The sequence below is a fragment of the Cavia porcellus genome, unplaced genomic scaffold (assembly GCF_034190915.1).
Source record: "Cavia porcellus strain 051 isolate PalLab524CR breed Dunkin Hartley unplaced genomic scaffold, mCavPor4.1 scaffold_9, whole genome shotgun sequence".
Lineage (NCBI taxonomy): Eukaryota > Metazoa > Chordata > Mammalia > Rodentia > Caviidae > Cavia > Cavia porcellus.
In genome coordinates this window covers 64,648,074-64,674,683 of record NW_026947492.1, presented here as the reverse complement: position 1 = coordinate 64,674,683, position 26,610 = coordinate 64,648,074, and the positions used below count along the sequence as shown (strand labels likewise).

Genomic DNA, 26,610 nt, shown 5'->3' with positions numbered 1-26,610 from the left:
TTGCATATACAGTTACCTATGTCTTATATTAATATCACTTAGGTAACACTGTTGTTTACAAATTTTCTTAATTATCTAGATGTTTATGTCATAATATAACATTTATGATATGTGTCATCTCTTTAACACTCAGGCACCATTATCTTTTTCCTTTCAATATCTGCTCTCACATCCTTCAATATTCTGCTTCCTCCTAAGGCAGGACATATCCTTTTGTTAGGCAGTTTTGAAGAGTATTCACAGTCTGACTTCACTCTTGAATATAGACACATCACCCTGCTCTCAGTGGCTACTTCTCTACATTGGAAACTCCAATGACAATCGTTATTTTATACTCCAATCACATTTAAGAGATTACTAAACTTCTTTGAGCATTAAATTACTGGGAATTTTATCACTTTGTGTATCATTTTAAAGACTCTTGCTAAAGTGTTAAATATTCTCTGCACAGTGTCTGAAACATAGGAACCATAATGATAATTTAAATGATGAAGTATCCATGATCAGAAAATTGTCGGCCATGAATAGCAAAGTCAGGTGTGAAATGCAGTGCAAATGTAATCTCTAATGAAAATATAATCTCTTGATGCTTTCCTGGAGAATTATCTTGCCTAATTTTGTGTGTTTGTTTATACCCTTGTCAGGTGTGCATGATAGATGAGGAGGTAATATAGGCAAGATTTCCAATTATCAACAGTGTCATCAGTTCTATCAGTTTAACATCATATATTTTGAAATCACAAGAAGTTTAGTGCATAAAGCCCCTCTATAGATACTATCTGTGGCTGCAGATGGGTGTGGAAAGCACTTTGAGCAGCTTTTAAGGATAATGGTCTGTCTCCTCAAGGTAAAGGGCAATCTGTACTCTCACGTATCCAAAATCAGTGATTCCCCAGTAAGTAGGCCTCAATCCCTCCTCTCAACCTTCCCCTTCACTTTCTGGGTTCATTAACATCAAATGCACTCACATCTCATCCACTCTTCTCACCTAAGTGCTGTCTCTCAGATGAAACTGGAATTCCTTGTGCATACAGACTTGCATACTGATGGAGGTTGGAAGGATTTTCCATCTTTACAGCTTAGAAATTTCTTGTAGGCATAGAAAGCCGCTGAACATGGGGACAAGTGAAGAATAAAATGCATAGAATATCCTAAGGCAAATGATTCCTCAAGAAAGCACAGATGCCACAAGCAAGCTGTCTCTTTTTTAGCAACTCCAGAATCAAAATAGGGAATCTTTTGCTTTTAGCATCCTTGAATCTGCCCAGTTTTGTGCTGTACAATCAATGCAATTCTGTCCTTTAAATACTCGTAATTGCCTGTCCCTCTTGACTAGGGCATTCCCATAGGATCCCAAGCTGTGGTCAGTAGCACCATATAGAGAAAAAAATTTTGTCAAGCTGATCCTTCTGCTCAAGGCCAAGAGGTGGCTGAGACAGTCTAGACTCCTGATAGGAAACTAAGAAAGTTCCTGAAGATCATCTGCTGAAGAATAACAATGGTTTTAGTAAATCAGGTAATGGAAAAAAATAATCTGCCCTTCGAATAATTAACAGTTACTAACTGTTGAATGATAGAAAAATAAATTTGCAAAATATGTTTACAATCATATGACAGGAATAATGAAATTCAACTTGTTAACCTAATGTGAAAAGTGTAAATAAGTATATAATTTACTTTTTAAAAGAGATACAACTTATAATAACAATTTTATATAATTAAAAATGAAGGATATGTATACAATTGATCCATAATACTCGAAGCTTTTACCATTCGTTTGATAAAGGGTGAGTTTTCTGTCTATATCCAGCAACGACTCTCATTTATAGGAGCCCACAAAACTGGCCCAAAGTAAGGCAGAGCTGTTCTGATAGTGATAAAAGATTCAGGTTTGGTGGATTTCAGTAAGATACAGACCCATATCCTAATTATGCATCAAAGAGTGAATTCTTCCAGAGCATGTTTGTAGAGTACATCTTATCTGTTCATTCACAAACTACACAGGTGATAAATGTGACAGCAGGGACTGAGCTTGGCAAATTTATTCTACTTTGGTTAGAATACAGTGTTCTTCTTATTCTTTTTGTTTACAACTATTTCCCATTTGCAACTAGTTTATCTAATTTATGTTATTTTTTTTCTCAGCATCCATGCTTTTTTCTTCTTTTTATGTAGTCATGATGTAAATATTCAAAGTATTTTAATCCAAGTTGTAGATTACCTCTAAGATCCATCAATTTGTTTCTCTTCTCTAAAAAGCCAAATGTGTCATTTACTATATTAAATATTTTAAAAGTTAAAGACCCATCATATTATTTGAGTAAGCCTTGGAATTTAACCCTCCATTTTCCATATACTTTTTTTTCTAAACACTATTCATGTACATTTTAAATCCTTAGTTTTAGACTGTAATTCTCATCTAAAATATGTTTTTGCCATACAGAGGATATGTGACAGTGCCATAAGTGCCGTATTCCAATTTTGCATCCTAAACCTGAGCATGTTCTAGCACGTTGGCTGTAGAAATCCACATTTTTGATAAACTTATACATCACAGAGGCACAAGGCTTAATGGGCCAGGGGATAAAATCTATAACTTCTTTTCGAAGACACTTTACTCAGGCAAGATCAAGCATTTAGCCTCATAACCTTTTGCTAAAAGCTGAAGTGGAATATCAAGGAAAAAGAGTTTTTTAAAAACCAAAAAAGTGGAACAGAGAATAAGTAGCATAAAAGTTGTAGTCAAACATTGTAACATATGGTGGAATTTAAGCACAGAACACAATAAGGCAAGTCAGTATTTAAGACAGAGGAAAGCAGTAGCATTTATCTCAAACTAGTGTACTGTAAATCTGCAGGAATTTATTTCTTTCTTGATAATCTTATCTAAAAATTATGGAGGGACAGAATCCATATCTAAATACAGTATTCTTAGTGAGTCATCTGAAACATTTAACTAAAGAATGACAAAAAATCTATACATGTATTCTTAAAGAATATAGAGAGGGATCATTTTCTGAGATCTTTGTGAGTGAATCACACTGGATACTCCAAGCTGGGATGAGAGTACCAAAAAATAAGATCATTATGAGCCCCAAATTGATTGCAAAATCAAAACCAAAAGTTAATATTAACAAAGTGAGCCTACTGATACATACACACACATAAACATGCATTTTATTCTTTTTAGCTTAATTTGGACATTAAATTCATTTTAAAAGTAGAAATTACACAAAAATTACTACATTAACATAAAGTAGGAAATCATAATTTATATTATAACAATAATTTATAATCATAATCTAAATTTATAACAAAAAATTTGACAAAATTCAGTGTTAATAATCTACCAAGTTGTAGACAGAAAATAAATTTCTTTGTTTTTTAAAAAAAACTGTAATAAAAACCTATTTAATTGTAATATTGTAATCACTTTTTACAGAGGCACACAAAAAGAAATTTGCTAAATACCTGCTTGATATATTTAGAAGAGAAATACAGAAAAATTGGAAGCAAATAAATAAAGCCTTATTATTATTCAAAATAATATTTGTAAACTACAATAAATACAAAATAATCTAATGACATGCCTTGAGAAACAGTGAGTGAACTCTTCAGACTACATATGTATTTTTCTTTCTAAAAAGTAACAGTAAATACAAGCTTAAATTTAAAGCATAAATTTATACAAGCACAAAAAATACAGAAAAAAGAAACTTGTGAAACATTTGCAAGATTTATACACTTAAAATTTAAAAGATAACTGAGATTGGATGATTGAAATCATCCAATTCAATCAAGAGATCCACATGCCAATGAGAATACTTATTTTAATATGATTTTTCACTCCAAATTATCCCATACATTAAGCTTTTATAGAAATTGCTATTCATAAATATTTTATAGTAGAAATACAAATACAAAAATGGTCACAACTATTTGAAGTAGAATAAGTTCTTAAATTGTTGGACTGTAACTACCTTATAATAAAGCTTCACATAAAATCATAGTAATTAAAGTTACATTAAGGCAAGGATAGAAAATCACTGCCCACTGGAACTGAAAAGAATGGCCCCAGATAGAACCATTACATTGTGTGTCAGAGGCAGCCACGTGCATGTCTGATGTTTTATGCAGTGAATGGTTCCAAGTGAATGGAATAGTTATATCAGAAATATGAATTGATCATCTATAAAATAAATTCTACATAGTTTCTATAACCAAAGATAAAAAGGCCATCGAACTTTCAAAAATTTCACAAAATAATATCATCCACTTCCTTAGCAAATATGGCAGATATATATATATACATAGTACCTGAGCTTCAAACAGGGTCTTCATTGCCTCCACTGTGAGAGTGCAACCAGACGTGATGAACATTTGTTAACACAAGTAGCAAAACATTTATTTTGGCCAGTAGAATATGCTGAAGGGACACTTACAGAGGACACTTTTAAGTACTTCTTTGAATTTTCTTTTACATTTTTTTTAAGAGAAAAAGAACAGAAAAGTCAAAAAGAAATCAAACAAAGAAAAACAATGACAACAAAACTAAACGACAAGGACACCGTCATCATCAACCATTAAAATGAACAATAGTGATAAAAGATTTCAAGACAAGATGATAGAAATCCAACAGTGGTTATTATACTGCACATTGTTACCTTCAGAATAGTTGCTCAGGTTACCAGGTACAGGCGTGAAAAATTGATCAAACCATATAATTTCTCTTTGAGCAGTGTCTTTCCATTTCAGTATATCTATTGTAAATTTTAGATGTTATTTACTTTCAGCTTCTTACACCAAACAGACAATGCAGTGCATAAGCATGTGACTTATGTAACTTATCAGTATGGTCTCTAGGTTACATCCATTTAACCAGAACAGCCTTGAGCTTGGCTTTCTTTATAACTGAGTGCTACTCCATTGTATAGAAATACCTCATATTTTTATCCATTCCCCAGTTGATTGGCATTTGAGTTGTTTCCAATATCTTGCTGTTACAAATTGTGCAACTACAAACATGGGTGCACATATTTCTCTGTGGTATTATATTTCAATTCTTCAGAGAATGTGCCCAGATGGGGAATAGCTGGCTCAAAACAAACCTGTAATCTGAGTTTTCTGAGGAATTTCCACAGTGGTTTTACCAGTCTGCACTCCCATATTTAATGGAAGAGTTCCCTTTCCCCACAACGCTCCAGCTTTTGTTTTATGTTGATTTCTTGATACTAGTCATTCTTTCTGGAGTGAAATGAAATCTCAGTGTTGTTTTAATTTGAATTTATCAAATGACCAATGATGCTGAACATTTTTCATATGTTTATTTACCATTCATATTTATTCACCTTAGATGACCATTTCTGGATTGGGTCTTTTCATTTGGGGTGCCTAAATTTTCCACTCTTTATCTGTTCTAGATATAAGTCCTCTGTCAGAGTGACAGTTGGCAAATATTTTTTTTCTAATTTTGAGTTTTCTTTTCATGCTTTTGGTGGTTTCTTTGAATGCGCAAAACAATTTTAGTAGGATGAGAATTCATTTAATGATTTTGCAAGTACTTTCCATGCAGTTCAATTTTAGTTTATAAACTCTCTGCCTACATCTATGTTGTCAAGGTTTCTACCCTACTTTGCCTTGCAGTGCATTTAGTGTTTCTGTCTTAATATTTAGATCTTTTATCCTTCTGACTTTAGTTTAGTGTACGGTGACATTTAAGGGTCTACTGTTGGTCTTTGGCATGTGAAAAGCCAGTTTCTCCAGCATCACTTATCAAAGGGGCTTTCTTCCATTGAACATATTTGGCCCCTTTTATCAAAGACAAGGTGGCTAAGGGTGTTTGTACGTGTGCCTCTATCTCTTAATTTGTTGCACTGACATTCAGGTCGGTTTATTTTCCATTACCATTACCATGCTGATTTTATTACAGTAGCTCTGTAGTGCAATTTCAGGTCAGGGATTGTGGTGCCTTGCCTTTGGTGCCCAGCATTGATGCATCTTAGATCTCTTCTGTTTCCAGAGGAATTTTAGGAAATTTTTTACAGATCTGTGATTAATGCTAAAGATATTTTGATCAGGATTGCATTAATCTGAATAACAGTTTGAGGACTATGGCCAGTTTCACAATGTTGGGTCCTCCTATCCATGAGCAAGAATTTGAACATCTGCTTGAGATTTAGAAAGTTAAACATCAAGGACATCTCCTCTTAAATTCAAATCATATTCCATCTGTCAGCAATAGGGTATACTTAAGACTGTTTACATTACCCTCCCTCAGTGAGTTTTCACTAGAGAGAACTCTCAGAAATATACTTAGAGGCAAGTTTCAGTGCATGCTATGTTTATTTATTTTTATTTTTATTATTTTGTCTTCTTGAGACAAGGTATTGCTTTGCAGTTCAGGTTGGCATTGGGCTAGCTTTGTAGCCCAGGCTGGTGTTGAACTTGCAATGATCCACCTGCCTCAGCGTCCCAAGTGATGGAATAACAGGAGCATGCCAGTGTGGCCTGGTGACACACTATATTTATAATAGAGAATGTTTTACAATGGATATGTAGAAAAAAGGATGTATATAGGTAAGGCTGGCCAGAAAGAGAATTTGAACTGAAAATCATGACTGATGAAAAGGAAAATTTTTCCTTTATTTTAAAGAATTTTTTCATTTCATCTAAATTTCTTATTTGACTTAAACTGTGCTTTACTATATTTATTAGAGCCAACTATTGTCTATAATATGAGTTGCATATTTTTAAAGTCCTTGGTTTTATTATTAGTATTTTTGTACTTGCTTGTCTTTTTATTTATGTTTATTGGTGCAATGAAGTATCCATAATGACCGTGTAAATTGTAGAGAATTTATTACTGTACATGATAGCTTGATCCTTCTCTTTTATCTTTTTCCCATTCTCGTCCTCTCTTTTCGAACACCTTTGCCCTCCCACTCACAAAATATCACTGAATCTATTAGCAAATGTGGCAGTTACACATTTACTGGCAACAGCTTCAAATAGTATGTTCTTGCCTCTGCTGTGAGAATGCAACCAGACACAATGAACATTATTTTACTTATACAAGTAGCATAATATATTTTGCTGCCAGTAGAGGGTGCGATATGGATACATGTAGGACTTGCCCGTAAGGAATTCGTTGAATTTTCTTCTTTTAATCATGCAGATAGCAGAAGTGTGGCAGACACTGAGTGACATTCAACCCATGAAATTTTTGCTAATGCTGTAAATGTGATGTCCGTTATAGAGACTGTTGGGTTTGGTGACTTATCTACTTGTTAGCCATGCAAATTTGTCAAGAAATTTAACTTTTATGACTGAATTACTTCATTGGTTAAGCAATCAAAATGGTTTTGCTCTTAATGGAATACAGTGAATGGAGCACAAAGAATCGCGTGAATATAACCCACTTTAGTCAGTGTTTGGAAGCACAGATTTTAGGTATTAATATTGTCCTTACCTTAGTAGTTACAAATTTATTCTGCTCCATTCACCTTTTCAGTGCATTTGCCAGGGGAGGAAATCCTGGGTGCAGTGTTTCCAGTGTGTATATCAGCAGCATGTGACCAGACATCACAGAAGTGCTGAGGAATAACAGGAAGGCCGCTTGCCTGCTCAGGCACGTGCACTTTTCTTCTTATTTAGAATCAAAATATTTCGGGAGAAATATTTCACACAATGAGTTGTTATGATTCACAAAATATTCTCTTAGTAATGGAAAAGAATTTCATGAAGAAATAAGATGTTAGTTGGAAGGCAGAAAGGAAGACATTCTGCCTAAGGAATTGAGAGTGGTAGATGACATATTTTACTCAAAATGGCTGAGGCAAGGTTGTCATAGAGAGTATACAGACAGAGGAAAAATGAAGTCATGACCAAGCAAAGTTTTTACACCAGTGCTTTCACTATAAAAGATTTGAAGAGCTATTAGTCTTGTGATGAGATGGGCAGGTTCCAGGGGCGCCACTGTGCACTTTGAAGCCAAGTATCCCATGTTTAATACTATTCCTGTCCTATCTGCAGGGAGCATGGGGACAAATCTTGGATAGTCCTTGTTGGTTTCTTTAGAAGCACCAGTGTTGTTTCCCTCCAAAATATGCATAGCCCTCTTGTTTTCACCATGAGTAGATCTGGGCCTCTTTGGTTTTGCAGTTTCCCAGTTGCTAGAAAGTCTACGTGGCCCTTCATCATGATTAGGCTTTGTAGGATAGCACCCAGGCAAAAAATTGAAACAGCTTTTGTGACAATGAGGGGAAATGGTGTTGAAGGAAGGGTACAGGGATGGAGAAATAGAATTACAATTCATGATGTACAAGTAAAAATTTCCTTTGATGAATGTGATCATTGTGTACACCTACAATGCAATAAACTTAATTAAGTAAAAGAAATTTTCACTGAAGATTTCCTTTAGGCCTTATGAGAAGGCTTTGTCAATTTGATGTGTCAATTGGTTTGTGCAAATCCCATTTAATAACTTAATTTCAAAGCAGGAACCACCAAATTAAGGATATGACTTTCATTTATGTGTGTGTTTTGTTGTGCATGAGGATTTTATCTATGCAAGGTCTTGTGAATCTCAAATCTCAAAGCAGAAATACAAGTAGTGACATTACTGGGGATAGCATTACAGCCTGACTTGCTGCTATTATTATTTAGTTGAAGTTGTCAAAACATATGGGGATTAGCTACCCTTTCCATTGTAGACACAGTAGAAGCAAATAAACATCCTCAAATACAGCACACAAAGGGCAGTAGCATTAAGTGTTGTTCAAGTGTCTTTATTATTGAAAATGTCAACTCAGTTTTGGATTTCTCTGCATTAAAGGAAAATACTCCATACTCTTTTGTAGAAATAAATAGCCATAAAATTAAATCTTTCACACATCAGATCATTTTATGAATCAATAGTGTGGTCACATGAAGATACTTTGTGTGTTTAGGAAGAACTATGATGTGATTAGGAAATACCAGACTCCGAAAACTGAATGGTAAGATGGAATTTACAAGAAATTTATTCTCTCATCACAAGGAGATCTAGGTGATAGTTTATAAAATCACGTATTGGATTATTTGCATGTCAGTCAAAGTGTTTGACAGTGAAGCATCTTTCTGATATTTTCTAAAATAGATAAAATGATCAAACTCATGTTTAAGAAAGACCAAGTTTGTCATTCAATACAGTTACTTTTCTCTCAGCAGAAAAATATGTGGACACTGTTTTTATGTTTCAATTTTTTATTTTTTGTGTACCTTAGTAAATATATCTTAATTCTCTTTGGTTCCGCATCGTTTGCCGTATGCAAATTAACACTGATCCTGTGGGAATGATGATTCCCTTGTCAATGCAGACCTGGTGATGAGGCGAAGTATGAGGTACAGATCTGGTGACAGAGGAAAGCAGTCAACTATGAGTAGACAGTTATTTCATACCCATCTACATTCCTTTCATTTCAAGTTAGTAAAGCTAGGGTATGTTTATTGAAAGTTACTGTTGAGAGCCAAATGTGCCAGGACATCAAAGCAGTCAAGGTAAATACCTTGGAGGACCTCCCTCACACCCTGACAGAATCTCTCAGTGCTGCTCTGTTGATGCAGTCTCTCCTGCAGGTGGCTGGTCTCCATTCCTCACTCACATCCTCCTCAACTGCTAACTTCCTGCTGTTAGTAAGATTCCAGGTTGGCACTCCTGCAGTGCATTTACTATTGGGTACCTACACTGATGTGTCTTTAATTCTAACATCTACTCAGCTGTCTTACCAAGATTTAAGAAAGTCTCCAGATAAGTTTTCTTATAAAAAAGCTATCAAAAACTTCCATTTGTAAGTTTTACACATAAAGTAAGCACACATGTATGTATTTTGGATGTAGATTTATCTTAAGTTAAAAGAATTTTGTGATACTATTAGTATACAATAAAACTTTGCTCTTCTAATTTCTATGTATTCCCATGTTTTTATGTATATTCATAGTTCAGTGCAACTATCAACCATTTTTATACTTCATCAACTTGCAAAACAAATCCCATATCCTTTAGTGTTCATTCTCTCTTCACCCCTCCTCTATATTCTGAGAGCTATTATTTCTTTTTGTGGATGTAAATATGCTAACACATCACATAAATGGAATAACGCAATATATCTTGGCATATTTTGAACTGATGTCAATCACTTAGCATGTGTTCAGGTTTCATTTATGTTATAACATGCATGAATATCACATGCATGCATAAATACTTTACCCTCTTATAATCAAATTACATTTTATTTCTAGACAGCAAGTTATCTACTTTCAGTTGTTGGTAAATTAGTCTGTATAAGTTTATGAGGGGAGTATGTATTTTCCTAACTCTTGAGAACATACACAAGAGTGAAATCTGAACCATCTGGTATTTTATAATATTGAGAAACTACCAATTTGTTTTACCACCGTGGTTAACAATTTACTGTGCCATCGGCAATGTAAGGTGCTCAGATTTCTCCACATCTTTTCCAATGATTGGTATCATTTGTCTTTTTTATTTCAACCTTTCTATGTTGTACCATTTTGATTTGACACTCATTTCCCTAATGAACAAATGACAATGACAATAGTCTCATGTCCTCTGTAAAGTAGTAACCATTGTTTATACATTATTGATCTCACACATTTACAGATAATTTCCCTTATTCTACAGGTTTTCATTTCACTTTTTTGATAGTATCTTTCAAATCAAATTTAATAATTTTTATTAAGTTCAATTTACATATTTTTACATTTGGTATCACATCTAAATATCCTTTGCCTAACTCAATGCCAGATGACTTACATTTCTCTTGTGTGCATTAATGTTTTCACTGTTACATCTATGATATATTTTGAGCTCAGTTTTGTTTAAAGTAGTGTCTAATACTTTTTTGGAATGTGCTATCTAGTTTGATCCAGATAATTTTTAAAAAATACAATTCCTGAAAGTTAATATTCTTCGATACCTAGAAATGAAATTATGGTAGGTGTGTATCCTCATTTGATCCTATATTTATCCATACACTTATCAAATTTATGATTTCACTACTCTCCAAAAATACACTCTGTGAATTAGAAACTGGGAAGCAGACGGAGTTGGAGAGAACTGATGAAAATATGTACATCTCTCTGTTGAGGATTACTTATGAACACATATATTTTCATTAATCTTTATGTTTTACCTATGTGGGCCCTGATACTGCTTCTATCTACACTTTTAAAAATATTTTGTTTTACCCATAAGAATAATGGTGGGAGAATAGCCACAATATGAAGATTTATACTACTACAGTGACTAGAACATAATTGCTTACATCATTACAGAAAGCCTCTTCTGAAACCAATGTCCTGATTGCCTCTTAATCTTGCAATGTCAGTGTGCGATCCCTCTGACTCGGAAATCTCTACCTTGTAACTGATTTGGATCCCTGGAATGGAGCACGCACACATTTAGGTCTCCATCCCCATTTGTCTCAAGTATTTCGTCACCATCCAGGGGAACTGTGCCATATTCCTTCTCATAAAAATGAAGAGTTCCCTTCATAAACCTGCTTATCACTTCCTTTCCCTACTGGCATTTTCTAACCTTGTACTGTCCATCTTTTTGCTTTTAACCATGCTGTAAATACTCTTGTTCAATGCCACAGAAATTTCCCCATGTGATTGCTTTGCCCAGAGTTTTTCCTTCATGGGTCCTCAATAACAGAGTTATCAATACTTATCACTGTGTCTATTGATCATTTTGGGGGGGATCCACTATGCTTTGAAATATGCCTCTGTCTTTACCAGGAACAGTCTTTAAGCCTGGCATTGTGTTTGCTGAACTGTGTATATAATTGTTCTTCCATTTCCCTTTATTCTGAAGAGGATAAAATTCCGTAAGAAAAGGTTTTATCTCACTCTTTGTTCCTGTCATGAAGCTGGCCTGCTCTGACAAGGTCAATATCATCAATGGATTTTTCATGGCTCCGTTGTCTACGTTATACTTGGTGTGTATTTCAGCATCTTATATGCTGATCCTGAAAACTGTTCTGGAATCATCTCACACAATGGTCACCTCAAGGTCCTAGTATTTGCATCTCTCTTCTGTGTCTATTGTACTCCTGTGTACCTACTGACACTTTGGCTGCTCTTCACTGCTTTGACAAAAGCATTCGTCCAGTCATCAGAGTTGTAATCATTGATACCTTTATTCTACAGAGTTGCAATCATTGATACCTTTCTTCTTCTCCCCCTTTAATGAATCTCACTGTGTACTCTGTGAAGAATCAGCACCTTAGAAATCTCATCCTGGAAAAATTAAGTGACAAACAGCTTTGATAATAAATTCTGGTTTTTAAGAAGTCCCAGCTTCAATGAAAGTCCAGATAACACCATAATTTCAAAACATATGTAGGGATTCAAGAGCATCAGTCAAATAATAAATAGAGACTAAACTCAGAGACATATTATATATACTTAATTATACCATAAAATTCTTCATGTGCCACTATCATGCCATAAGAACAACACTATTAATACTTTGTTGTTTGTACCATGAATCAATAATTTAAGAGTTTTACCTCAGGATTGTCAATGACCAATAAAGTACATAGAACACATTAGTTGTGTAATTAATATTTATTATAAGTCATATGTCTTCAGCAGTTTTCAAACATATGAACATAATGTGAAATATACATACACATAAATATACATATACATATGTATACATGTGTACATATGGATGGAGAACCAAGAAACATATATACATTTCATGAAAAGAGTAGCTTGTGTAGATATTTGAATATCATTTGTTAAGATATCATAAGAGTAATACAAATAACTTTTAGCCTTCATAACTACAAACTTGCATACATTTATTAGTATGGCAAATTGATGCTTGGTTAACTTTGGTCATAGAGACTACTGTACATGCATTTTCAATTTCTTCTGTAAAGCCCAGAAGTACAGTTTTTTTATGATACATGACATCCTCTGTGGTTCCACATATGAACATATAGCATTTGTTGAAAAGCTTTGTTTATCTCCTGTTTCTATTTCTCTCTCTCTAGACATAGATATAGATATAGACATAGATATAGACATAGACATAGACATAGACATAGACATAGACATAGACATAGACATAGATATAGATGATATAGATACAGATCAGGGACTTTGCTAAGATCCCCAGTCTCCCAAATGAGTGTATGGTGAAGACTTAAATGACTGAGATAAGTGGTATGATTTTTAGGCCTCCAGGAAGATAAAAACCCTCTGCAGAGTTTGAGACTCTGTGGCTTAGACAGGGAATGTCCTACATTCATTTAGTATTCAAACAAGGGAAGGGTTAGAGTGGAAAATCCAGGAAACCTGAGAAGCACCTTGGGAGGGAATCAAGGATACCTCTAAGCAACAGACTATGCTAATTAAGGAAAACTATCTTATGCGAAGTTTCCAGGTAAACCCTGCTATAGGTATGAAATGTCTGCACCATAATAACTTTCAAAAATTTTAAATATTTCCTTTGTATTCTGATCAGATCTCAGATGATATTACTATTAGTTCTTTCCTAATTATGCAAAATAAATCCCAAATAAAGATCTCTTGAAGATTCCTTTAGGCATATTTCTCTTAATTAGAAATTAGTACTGCAAGCAGGGCCTGACTGGCAAGTACAAAGTCCTGAGTTCTATTGCTATTATTAAAATTAAATTAATTAATTACATAAATTGAATAAAAATGTTCCAATAATAAAGCAATCTTTTTTTCCTATCTTTTAAACAATTTCTCCATTTCACCTAAATTATTTGCTTGACTTAAAATGCCCTTTATTATATTCATTAAATCCACCCATTGTCTATGTTATGGTTACGTACATAAAGTCCTAGATTTATTATATTTTTATGCTTGCCTGTCCTTTTTTAAAGTCAATTACGTGCAATTAGGTTAAACTTGTGCAATTAGTGCAATTAGGTATCCATAATTACCATGTTCATCGCAGAGAATGTAAACCTGTACAATGTATGGTTTGATTCCTCTCTTTTACCTTTTTCCCATTCCCATCCCTCTTTTCAAGCCCCTTTCCCCACCCATTCACAAAGCTTGGTTTGCATTTTATCCTTCTTACCTCCTTTTTCTTACCTTTCCCTCCTTTCCTTATTCCTCTTACTTTTGAATGGTTTCAAGCCTCCTTTCCCTATTTCCCTTCTCCTTTTGAACAATTTCTTCCTCTTTCACACTAGCTATTGTACATTTATGTTCTTATTTAAATTTTCAGTTTCTAACACCAGCCTGCATTCCCACCAACAATGGAGAACATTTTCTTTTTCCCCACAGCCGTGTCAACATTTGTTATTAGTTGTTTCCTTGATAGTAGCTGTTCTTGCTGGACTGACATGGAATCTCACTATTCCTTTCATTTGGACTTCTCAAATATCAGTAATGTTGAATACTTTTTCATGTACTTATTTGCCATTTTTGCTTCTTCTTTTGAGAAATATCTCTTTATCACAGTTGCCTACTTTTGGATTGAGTCTTTGGATTTGAATGCTCTGATTTTTTAATGTTCTTTATATGTTTTGGATATTAGTCCTTCGCCTGAAGAACGGCTGGCATAATTTTTTTGCCACTCTATGAGTTGTATTTTTACTCTACTGGTGATTCCTTCTGCTATGCAAATTGCATTCAATAAGATGAAATCCCAGTTGTTGATTCTTTGTGATAGTTCTGTATGATTCATTTTTTTTTCCAAAAGTCTTTGCCCACATCTATTTGTTTCAGAGATGTACCTATTCAGTCTTCTAGAAGACCTAGTATTTCTATTTTGTTGTTTAAATTAATGATCAATTTTTATTTTAGTTTAGTGTAAGGTGATAGACATGGGCCTAATTTTAGTCTTTAGGCTGCAGAAAGTCAGTTTTTCCAGCACCTTTTATTAAAGAGGTCATCATTCGTCCAGAGAATATTTTTGGCTCCTTTGTCAAAGACCAAAAGGCAGAGTGTGTTTGGAGTTGCTTCTGTATCTTGTAGTCTGTTGCATTGATTCTTGGGTCTGTTTTTTTGTTTGTTTGATGGTTTGTTTTTTGGGTTTTTGACAGGATTATGCCGTTTTTATCTCAACAGATTTGTGTATCATTTTTAAATCAGGTTTTTGATACCCTTGCTTTGCCTTTATTGACCAGAGTTTCTTTTGTTACTCTAGGACTCTTGTGGATCCAAATTAGTTTGAAGAATGTTTTCTCTAGTTCTGTGAGGTGCACTAGTTGCTTTTTGATTGGAGTTGCATTCAGTCTATATAGCAACTTGAGGAGTAAGGCCATGCTCATTAAGTTGGTTTTTCTTATCCAAAAACAAGTGATCATCTTTCCATTCTCTGATATCCTCTTCAACCTCCATTTTAGTCCTTTATTTTACTTTGTTAAATTTATTTACTGCCTTTATTTCCTTTGTTAGATTGATTTCTAAGAATTTCATTTTTAATAATATTTTGAAGTATTATTTCCCTAATATTTCTCTCAGTGAGTTTGTTATTTGTATACAGAAATGAAACACATTTTTAAGTGTTGAAGTTTTATCCAGCTACTCTACTAAATCTGGTTATTAAATACAGAATTCTTTTGGTAGTATATCTGGGATATTTTATGGATAGTACCACATCATCTGCAAATAGTATTTAGTTTCTTCTTTTCCTAACATTATTTCTTATCATATCTAATTACTCTGGCTGATGTTTCCTGAACTATTTTAAATAGGAGTGATGACAGTGGATATCTTTGTCTCTTTTTTTTTTTCTGATTTTAGAGTGAAAGCATTCAGTTTTTTCCATTTAGTGTGATGTCGGTGTGTCACGGATGGCTTTTATCAGATTGAGGCACAGAGCATCTATTTCAATTTTCTATAGGGTTTTTATTATGCATGTTGGTTGGACTTTCTCAAATGTTTTCTCTGCATTTATTGAGACAGTCATCTGATTATGTTTTTGCTCTATTGATATGAGAAATACACTTACTGATTTGCATGTGTTGAACCATTCCTACATCTCTAAGATGAATCCTAGTTGGCCATGGATTATAATCTTTTGATCATTTGCTGCATTCTGTTTGCCACTATTTTATGAGGATACTTTCACCTTGATTAAGTAACTGGCCTGTATTTCTCTTCTTTAGTTGGATTCTAATAATATTTGGTTCCAGGGTAACACTTGTTTCCAGGAATGAGTTTGGAAATACTGCTTCCCTTTCTATTTCATGGAAGTGTTTAAGGAGCAATGGCATTAGATCCTATATAAATTTCTTATAGAACTCAACTGTGTGTCAATAAGGACCTGAGCTTTACTTTATTAATAGGTTTGCAAACTGACAGAGATAAGTCTTGATTTGGTATTTTTAACCACAGAGACAAGATCTACAGTTGCACAGCAAACCCCAACATAAATCAGGAGCTTATATGCGATAAGTTTCCCACTACTAGAGTGATTTTGTGGTACAGTGGACAAAGCAGAGAGAGAGAGAGAGAGAGACATTGACAGAGACACAGATACAGATGACAGACAGAGAGAGACAGAGACAGAGGGAGACAGAGAGAGATAAGAAATTAGTCAAAGCAAGGCTAGAGGATGATCATGCAAGCTTTGGGAAACTGAAGAAGAAGACTGGAGAGAAAAAATGAAGGAGAAAGCAAAAGATTATTGAAGTGAGTCAGAAAGGTTAGGGACAATAGCTTCACTTACTTGAAAATAACCTAAGATCAAGAGAGATAGTTCAGGAGAGAAAGAAAAAGGGCAAATAGAATAAAAGAATAATGTATGTAAAAATCCCAAAAAGAAAAAAAAAAATAATGAACTCTATCACCAAAACTACAACCACCAGCAACAACAACAAAAACCCAAACAAACAGTAAAAGGAAAATAATGCACAGGAAGAAAAAAAAATTCCTTTGGTGTCGACTGTTGTGTGCTAGGGTCCAAATCAGTAGCCCAACAGTTCTGCAATAGGATTAGTGCTGAATTAGAAATGAGGCTGATCTTGGTTTCTGAATGTAGAGGCAGTGGAAAGGGTTTAGACAACAACCTTCTAGTCAGCCCACTCTACTTCTTACACTGTTTGTGTCTGCATTGCTCTCTTGGTTGCTATGGTAACATTAAACAGCCCAAGACTGCTCCCAGTCCAGTGTACAGCTGGCCCCTCCCAGACCTTGTACAGCCTGTGCTATTCTCCATTTCTGACTCCTCAGACTCTTTGCCCTTGGGGTCCCATGCTGATGGGATGTCTGTCCAATGCTGGTTGTTGCACCTCTGCCAATTGGAGGGCGTACTGATATCCTGGTCCAAGAGGGATGGTCTTGCTGGTCACTACCCATACAGCAGAGAGGTGCTTGTCCCAGCTGCTATGGGGTGGTTTAAGTACTTCTCTTGTGCTGGTGATAGAGCTACACCAGCTCTTGTGCTGGTGATAGAGCTGGTGAAGAGAGACTGTTTGTTTCACGTGCAATTCTACATGCCATGGTTGGCCTGTAACTTTGCTGTCAGTAGAGATTCCTGTTAGCAGTTATGTTGTTCAACAGAGAAAGGAAAAAAAAAAAGAAGAAGGAAAGGAAAGGAAAGGAAAGGAAAGGAAAGGAAAGGAAAGGAAAGGAAAGGAAAGGAAAAAGGAGAGGAGAGGAGAGGAGAGGAGAGGAGAGGAGAGGAAAGGAAAGGAAAGGAAAGGAAAGGAAAGGAAAGGAAAGGAAAGGAAAGGAAAGGAAAGGAAAGGAAAGGAGAATAATACCTCTTCTGCCCAACAGGGAAGGAGCTGTCACTCAACCCTTTGTGTGTCAAGGAAATTTGTTGCCAGGCTGCATGGGCATGTATGTCTGTCTTTCCTACCAAATACCTGTGTTAGTGTATTTCCTATTAGAAACTCTGGTGTGAATCTTCATTTATTCCACCATACTAAATCTCCTGAGAGCTCTTTATGCACTTCTCAATCCTAACATCCTGTAAGCCAGGCAATCCTAGTGATCCTACCAACATGGCTCTATGAACATTGGCTCCAATGACTTTAGACCCTTAAACCTGATTCAAAGTATAAAATGAGATATTACAAAAGAGTCAAAGTGCCAGTATTAAAAGTATTATTTCCAGTAATGTCCTATTGCAATGTGAAGAAATCCCTATTCACCATATGTAAATATCTATACTGTTATGTATTCAAAACATCAATCTGCTTTCCAAATTTTGCAGGAATTACACACCTAGCAAAGATTAATGTCTCATTTTTCTTTACAAAATATAATGCACTAAATTTTATAGCTTAGATTTTATTTATGATAAAAGAATTTCCTTACATTTAGAAAATAGAACATTAATCATCACTGGTCCCAATTAAGACCCATGATCATTCTTTATGAGTTCATTTGTTCCTGCCACACATTAAAAGAAAAAATGCCTTGCTTGGTCTGTGTATGTTCATCAGTGAAACTGTTGCCTTATAAACATCCAACAAGACTCTTTAAATAGGAAATATGGATTACTCCTTTGATGCACCACAAAAATAAGTGAATTATGTTTGATAGGATCATCACACAGCCTATCATAAACAGTACAAGAGGTTCCTCATGAATTTCTATGGATTTTGTATAATTACTTAACTAACGACATTGTAGCAATATAAATATAAACTTAACAGTGCTTCCCAGAAAAATTATCATGTTGAATAAACCAAATTATGTTTTACATTTCTCCGTGCAGTGTGAAAACAGAAATGAAAGCAGAGCCTCTGAGATTGTTCAGGAACTCTAAGAAATCTCAACTTCAGGTCAGGAACGGAAACATTTCATTCAGAATTTGATCTAGGGATGCCACCATTAAAATGAAAAAAAAAAAATTGAAAGTGAGAAGTGATTTCTTAAATAGTTAAGAAAAATGCATACAGAAAAGTATTTGAACATATAAGAAAACATTATGATGTAAAAATTTGGTTTTCTAGGCAAACCTACTTAAAAGATAAAGGAATTTCACAGTTGAGAGCCAGACCAAAGATCAAGATCTTTGTTGTGCCTTTGTGTCTATATGGTTTTGACATTAAAGTTGAATTTAAAGAATATGAATAAGTCCACTCAAATGTTTAGCAATCTTGAACACACAAAAATTCCATTACCAGGATTTTATTTTTTTTTAATTTTAAGTTTTTAATGTCCATATAAAGTTTTCACTTTTCCCTTTTGGACCATCTATATATTATACTTCACATTAAAATTACATTTTCTTCCTTAAAAAAAATCGTATCTTTCTTATCATCACCAAAACACATCCTACTTTATGTGCATACCTTTCATACAGAACTGTTATCTCACTATTTTTATTAATTTTATTTCTGTGCATTTGATAATTTCAACCATCACTAAGTTATCTTTACAGACATAAATGGGAAACAGTACATTCCATCAAAAAATACACTTATCATCTCAAGTAATTTACTTATTAACTATTTTGGAGCAAATGCATTACTAAAGCACCATTAATTTAAGTTCAAAAAATGTAATGTATGCAAGAGACGGTTTTATTGTTTTACTTGTTGCAGTGAAGTAACTTGATTCAAACAATTTATTTTTTCTCTCCCTCCACACTTATATTTGTTCTTAAGCTGAATTAATAATTTTATAATAGATAAAATATTATCTTATGCAACAAGAAAATCAAGTAGAATAAGAACTAATGCACTGCCCATATTATACTCAATGATGATAACTATGAAAATTAGGCAGTTTTTCTTATTAACTAAGCACAATGAAATTAGCTTTATTAACCAAATAATTACATAAAGCATTTGAGTTAATTGCTATATTTTGGGAAGCTTTGGAAATATCTAAATTTAAAATGCACTCAACATTTCAGACCAATTTGAACAGCATTTCTTTAAGTGATTTAATTTGATAACACCATGCAGAGGTTGAAAAATATCACATACACATAGCAACATATATACATTCATTAACATATAAAGATAAACACACATTTATCGCTTTTAATTAAACATTTTCAGCCCCGACTTAATAAAGCACAGTCATAAAACTGATTGCTGGGCAATCTTTATTCCATGTTATACTATTTTCTAAGTCATATTTATGACAAAAATGGGAAACATTGAAGAAACTAAATGATAACAAAATGATCATTCTTTGAAACCAATATTTAATGAAAAGAATCTTATTTTTTTGTATGGATATGTAATCATATGGAGGTTGGGACCGCATTTTATGTGAATGTCTGAGCAGACATCAAGCATCCGAGTCTCCTACAAACTCCTGATGAGTGAATGGGTGCTGCTCTCACAGGTATTTTAGTGAGCTAGATTGGGTCCCCTGAAGTGAGGATGGGAAATCTGGCTGGCTGCAGAATGGACAGACCAGTTGGGTTTGAAGAAAGGCAGAGAGGAAGTGTTTAAGGAAACAGAAGGAATAACAGCATATAAAGGTAGTGGAGGAGGGAGGAGCAGAGACAGTAGGAATGGATAATTTCCTAGAGCATTCATGGAAATACCAATATTCCCAAAGTGGTCAATGAACTGTCAGGTTATCCTGCCAAGAGTGTCAGTAAGAAAAAGTGGATTTGGATTTGGTAGAGGATACGGTCAGCAAAATTTCAAGAGGAGAAGGGTGGTGCACTGAGAAGGATCTATGGGAAGAAAACATTGAATAAAGAAAACAGAACATCCCCACAAAGACCTAGAGGAAAAAAAACTTTCAGTGCAGGAGTCAGAGAATAAACACCCCGCAAAACAAGGAGCCAGGAAGAAAGTCTTCCAGCCCAGCAGGTGCACTCTTCAAAAAGGAATCCTAGGCTCCTAGGTCTTCTTTTTCATGTATAGAATTTTAGTATAGCTACTAGAATATAGTCAAAACCTGGAGAAAATGTGTCATCTTATCCATGATTAAACAGACTGTTATCTAGACAATGCATCTGGACTCTGACTTACTTATGGAACCCCAATCAGTTAGAGAAGAGCAAAGTTAAAGGCTTTAAATGGTGACCCTGTGCTCTGCTGCATCCAGTGACTGGTCTAATTCTGAGTTATGGAACCATAACTGGTAAAATAATGATTACTTCTGACGTTTGTTAAAGGACATTAAAGAAGACTATTCATGAGATGCATAGAATAGGCACAGAAGGCAACTTCACTGAGGCCTTCCATTGGGGGAAAGAGATTTGCTTCAAATACAAATAAATGAGAAAGAATCAGCAAGAATTTCTAGACAATGAGGAGATTTCAGAGGATGGCTTGTGGGCAGAAAATTATGAAGAGGACCTTGATGGGTAAAAAGTACTTTGGCTCAATAGACCTAGTGAGATTGCTGCAGAGGGTTGTTTAAAATAGTTAAGTATCACCTGAGGAATGCCAGAGATGAGGAACTCTTTGAAGTATTTAGTGTAATAAAATACAGAGAATTGTGAGTTTCTTTTTTAAAACACTTGACAAATTTCTGTCTAAAAATACACAATGTAGAGATTAATACAGAAGTCCAAAAGCCGAAGTTTCCATGAGAGGAGAAGTCAAAGGAGACTGAGTAGTGTTTGGTTAATATTGTCTTTCGGAAGAACTCCCACAGAATCCTCAAAGACAAGAATCTAGCTGCATGGCATTAATTGAAACATAATATTTCAACTTCACAAAGGAAACATTAAAGTAAATGAAATAATTAAATGAAATAACATTTATAATTCTAAACTTTTTACTATATATATTTTTGAGTGGTTCCATTTGTAAGGGTTCCAGGTCTATATTTATTTATTTATTTTTTATGAGGGGTCTGAATAACTGGGAAAAATTATGTGTTAAAGAGAAATGTTAAGTGTGGAGGCAGTTTGCAGTCTGATAATCATCCAGGTGTCACAGAAATGTATAATATCAACTTTCAAATAAAAAAAAGGAATATTCCTTTAAGCACGGAGAAAACTTTTCACATTTTGAGTAATGCTCATGTATTAGAAGAAAGTATTTTCAGTGTTTATGTTGGGTCCTAATCCTATATCAAAAGGCTCATGGATCTGATTCTTTAATTAACATTTTAACAGCTTACCTTGTGAAGGAGTTCAGAGACAGCATGGTTCCTATGGCTTTATTGTGTTTTTTCTGGTGTCCTTTACCTGCTGTGCTTTGCATGACTTAGCTTCTTGTCAACTTTGCTTCAGACACAATCTCTCTAAGAGCAGATTTCTTATCTGCTGACTCTTCATACAATATACAATGGGGTTCATGAGTGGAGGCACCAGCAGGAAAATATCAGCCATGAGGATCCTAAGTAACACAGAACTGTGTTTGGCAAACCGGTAGATAATTGTAAGGGAGAACACAGGCACATAGAAGATAAGCACAGCACAGATGTGAGAGACACAGGTGTTGAGGACCTTGAGCCTTTCCTTCTGTGATGCTATGTTCAACACTGCTTTCAGGATCAGCAGATAGGACAAGAAAATCAAAGTTATGTCCACGATACCTGTGAGAGCCACAAATAAGCCATAGATGACATTCACTTTGTTGTTAGAGCAGGCCAGCTTCATGACATCCTGATGGAGGCAGTAAGAATGGGAGAGGAGTTTCTTCTTACAGTATCGCAGACGCTTCAGAGTGAAAGGGAAAGGTAAAATCAACAGAACATTCTTGAGAGAAAAAGCAACTCCAATTTGAGTGACTCTGGCCATGGTAAGGATGGTGGTATATCTCAGAGGGTTATAAATGGCAACAAAACGATCAAAGGACATGATAAGAAGTACTGATGACTCCATAGCTGAGAATTCATGAATGAAAAACTCTTGGGCAAAACAAGCATTAGGGGAAACCTCTGAAGCACTGAATAAGAAAATCCTTAGCATGGTAGGCAGAGAAGAGAGGGACAGTCCCAAATCTGAGAGAGCCAGCATGGAGAGGAAGTAATACATGGGTTCAAGCAGAGAAGGCTCAGCTTTTATGAAAAAGAGGATGGTGCAGTTCCCCAGAATAGCCACAATGTAGATTAGACATATGGGGATTGAGATCCAAATGTTGGCAAACTCCATCCCTGGGATCCCAACCAAATAGAAAGTAGAGATCTCAGTTTCAGAGGTGTTGGGAATGGACATGGCAGGGTGTGATGAAATAAGATGAATGGTTCATGTGAGGAGCCCTTTCCTAGTACAAATTAACTGGTTCAAGTGACTGACTTTATCCTCTCATTAAAATTGTGGGCTTGTCAAAAAAATGATATGGATCCAATTCTTGCAAATAATCTGAAGGGAGAGAAACGGATGGATAAATAGTTTTAAAATCAAATAAAAGCAGAAACAGAGTAAATACAACAAATTCATGCTGAAGTTTAATTTTGCGTAGTCACAAATAATAATGTACACAGAATTCACATAAGGGCTATATAACAATAGATATATAAATGCCTATTATTCAAGTTAAAAATGGAGACTTTTTTATGTAAATCTGAAAATTTATATCCTTATAAGAATTTGCTCAAATTTTCAGTAAGGTTACAGAAAATTCATTGGAAGTAACATATAGTAACATGATTTCAGGGGCTATGAATAGGGAGTTAGTTATTATAGTCAGTATCCTTGAATTCCGATTGGTTCTGACACTAATGTGAAAGAAGCAAGAGGACTATTTAAAGGAAAATTGAAGATATGCAGCACTGTAACAGGACAGTGAAAAAGTGTGTTGCTTGCTTTGCTCATGTGGTGGAATAGCGTTATTAGAAGTTCTGGGCCAGCAGGAAAGAGTACCCATAATGTATATAAAGTCAGAAATGGTGAGGTGAGTGAACTCTTTGTGAATATACTCTTTCTGCCTGAATTTGTTCTTCTACCTGGCTCATCTAGTGAAACTCACCAAGCCAGCCTTCATATCCTCCATTTCCCTGTGGCTGACTCCCTGCTCTCCCAACAGTAACTCCTGCAGACACATGGTGATGCTGTTCTTCTTTTGATATCCTCTCAGATATTGTATAGTAAACTCTCCCCAAAGTTCAGACTTTCTCAGGATTGTGACACCACTTTTGGCACGTAGCAGCCATTCTCACAGTTTTAATCAACATTTATTTTAAGATTCAGATTCTCAATCTTCCCGTACCAGATAGAATTAATAACTGCTAGTTTGTATCAGCTCTCCTAACAAAACGAATGATTGCATATTTACGAAAACAAAGATCAACAAATTTAGTGTCACAAAATTTTCAACTGGCGTATTATGAGTTGTCACCATGTATCTCTTTATCTGTTAAATTACAAAAAAGAAAAATTTATCATATTAAAAATTTCATGTGTCTTAGAAAAACTTTTATTTTTTGCAGAGTTCACTTTTATAGAATGTAGAGGTAAACTGAAACACTTCAATGAAGATTTTCTAATATTGTGTCTTGAGCTCAGAAGAAACTATTCGACTAAATTCTCTGGTTTGTTAGAATGCTAAAACATTGAGTTTCAGTAACAGGTATAGAATAGACTTTAAGAACGGGATTAGCAGAAATTTTAGTTTTCACATGGAAGGTAAACATCAGATTGTTTATTATGCAATGTCCCTCTGTGGTATATGTTAAATATGATGTCCAATGTATCAGGGCAGTAACTAGGAGGACTGTTTCAGGTCTTGAGTAAATGCTAACGTGAAAAGAAGCATTAACAAGTAAAATCAGAATAGTTTATCAAGTTTCTCTAAATGCTCTTGTTCTCAATGGGAACATCAGTTAGGTTTTTCAGGCACTTACCAAGTCTGCCACTGAGTCAACACTTAAACGTCAAAAACAAAGAAAAATGAATTGAGGATGAGAGCAACACTCAGAAACCAGTTTTCAAGCAGATATGTAGATTCTAGTCATTCTGTGCATTCATGGTGCCTTTTTAGTAGAAAGTGTATCTCTAGGGACCAAACTCTTCTATTCAAGTGAGTCCCTATGTGAAAGTCATTCACATAGAGCTCAGCTAATTTCCCTTATTCATAATAATTACACTTCACTGCTTGCTTTAACTGAACTGATTTCTCTTTCCCTGCACTTTCATATTCTTCTAGAGAACTGGTCATGCTTTATTCCCCAATGTGATTATGTTTGTGACATTATAATAGTCACTAGATTAATTTTTTGATCTTGCTAACATGTAATTTTCACCTTATAAACTGAGAGGTTTTTTTTTTTTTAATTTAATGTTCATAGATCTTTAAATATGTTTTTTGGAGGCCAGCATGCACACATGATTTACCCATATTTAAATGCCATTAGTCTGTGAGGGTACTTTTCATATTAAGTAAGCTAGAATTAAATTGTGACTTGGGAGAAATTTTCCCTTTGTTTCACTTTTATCTTTAACAAGGATCTTGCCACTGGTTTCACTCCCTTTGAACTAAACACTGAAGTGAACATTTGTTTGAAGAGGTTTGTTGAGAAAGATCTCTCTAAGAAGCACAGAGAAGTTGAACTCTATTAATTGTAACAAAGGTTACATTCAACCCTGTGCTGATCTCTGGAACTAATAGTGTAGCAGAAAGTACACCCCAAACCAGAATTCATCAGTTTCTTTCAGTTGCTCAGGGAACCTCTTCTTTACTTCAGTTCCTGTTACAGTTTCTGTTACTACTGTTTCCTAGAAAAATCTGGTCACTCTGATGCATAGCTGATCACTGTGATGCCTATTGTAAGAAACAATCATATATAGCTGAATACCTCTGTACTTCCCCTTTAAAACTCTATAAAATTCTCCCTCCTTGAAAATTTGATGCTTGGCATGTTTATAAAGATCGATTCCTTCCACATGAGCATCAACATAAATAAATCTAACTCTGTATCCTGAATGATTTTTCAGTTTCTCTTTGCTATTGTATCTGGTATATCAGCCATGAAGACAGACCATGCTGACCTCTTAGGTCACTGATTATCACCCTCATCAATGGAGCAAAGATGTCTCTAGATCTTAGAGGGAAGTCATGCCCTCAAGATTTCTTGAGTCCTCTTGGGGATTGGAGAAGGATTCCCAGTTCTCCATTGAAGCAGTTCACATTAGACCCCTAAGGGAAAAGGATGCAATATGCTTGCCTGCTTGTATACCTGATTCCAGTAAGATCCCCACTGACACCCCAGTTAGTCCATCTGTCTGTCCTGCTCATTTTGAGCAGGGAAGTCTGATCAATTGTCTTTATACAAGGTCACCTTCAAGGGAACGGTTGTAATGTTTACTCTCTGAATGTCTGTTGAATGACTGTGTGAATACACTGTATGGTAAAAAAAGATTAAGCCATTCCATCTGTGCTTCCCAGTGAGGAGTTGAACATTTGGCTCCAAACTATGGAGTTTGATTGGGACCCAACCTGTGATTCTGTGGATGCATAGAATAAGACAAAGAAGAGAATCTACAGATGTTTCTCCTTAGTCCAAATGTCCCAATCTTGCCAAGAGGAAACAATAAAACAAAAAAAAAAGCTACTCAGTTAAGCACTTCTCAAAGGCATCAAAGAGGGGAATGGACAGCCCATCAACACATCAAGAGTTTTACTACTGTTATAAATTCACCTCAGTTCCTGTTACAGTTCAAGTTAATTTCCTGTCTTACAAAAGTCTGGTTAGTCTTTGTGAGTCATAGTTCATCACTATGATGTATAGTGTAAG

At 34.9% G+C, this 26,610-nt stretch overlaps 1 protein-coding gene across 1 annotated transcript; it reads right to left on the bottom strand.

Moving 5' to 3' along the window:
• Positions 1 to 22,150: 22,150 nt before the first annotated feature.
• LOC100735897 (olfactory receptor 51A4-like) lies at positions 22,151 to 23,092 on the bottom strand. Its single transcript, XM_003465304.1, has one exon. It carries the CDS (start codon positions 23,090 to 23,092, stop codon positions 22,151 to 22,153), a length of 942 nt encoding a protein of 313 aa, XP_003465352.1.
• Between the last annotated feature and the right edge of the window lie 3,518 nt (positions 23,093 to 26,610).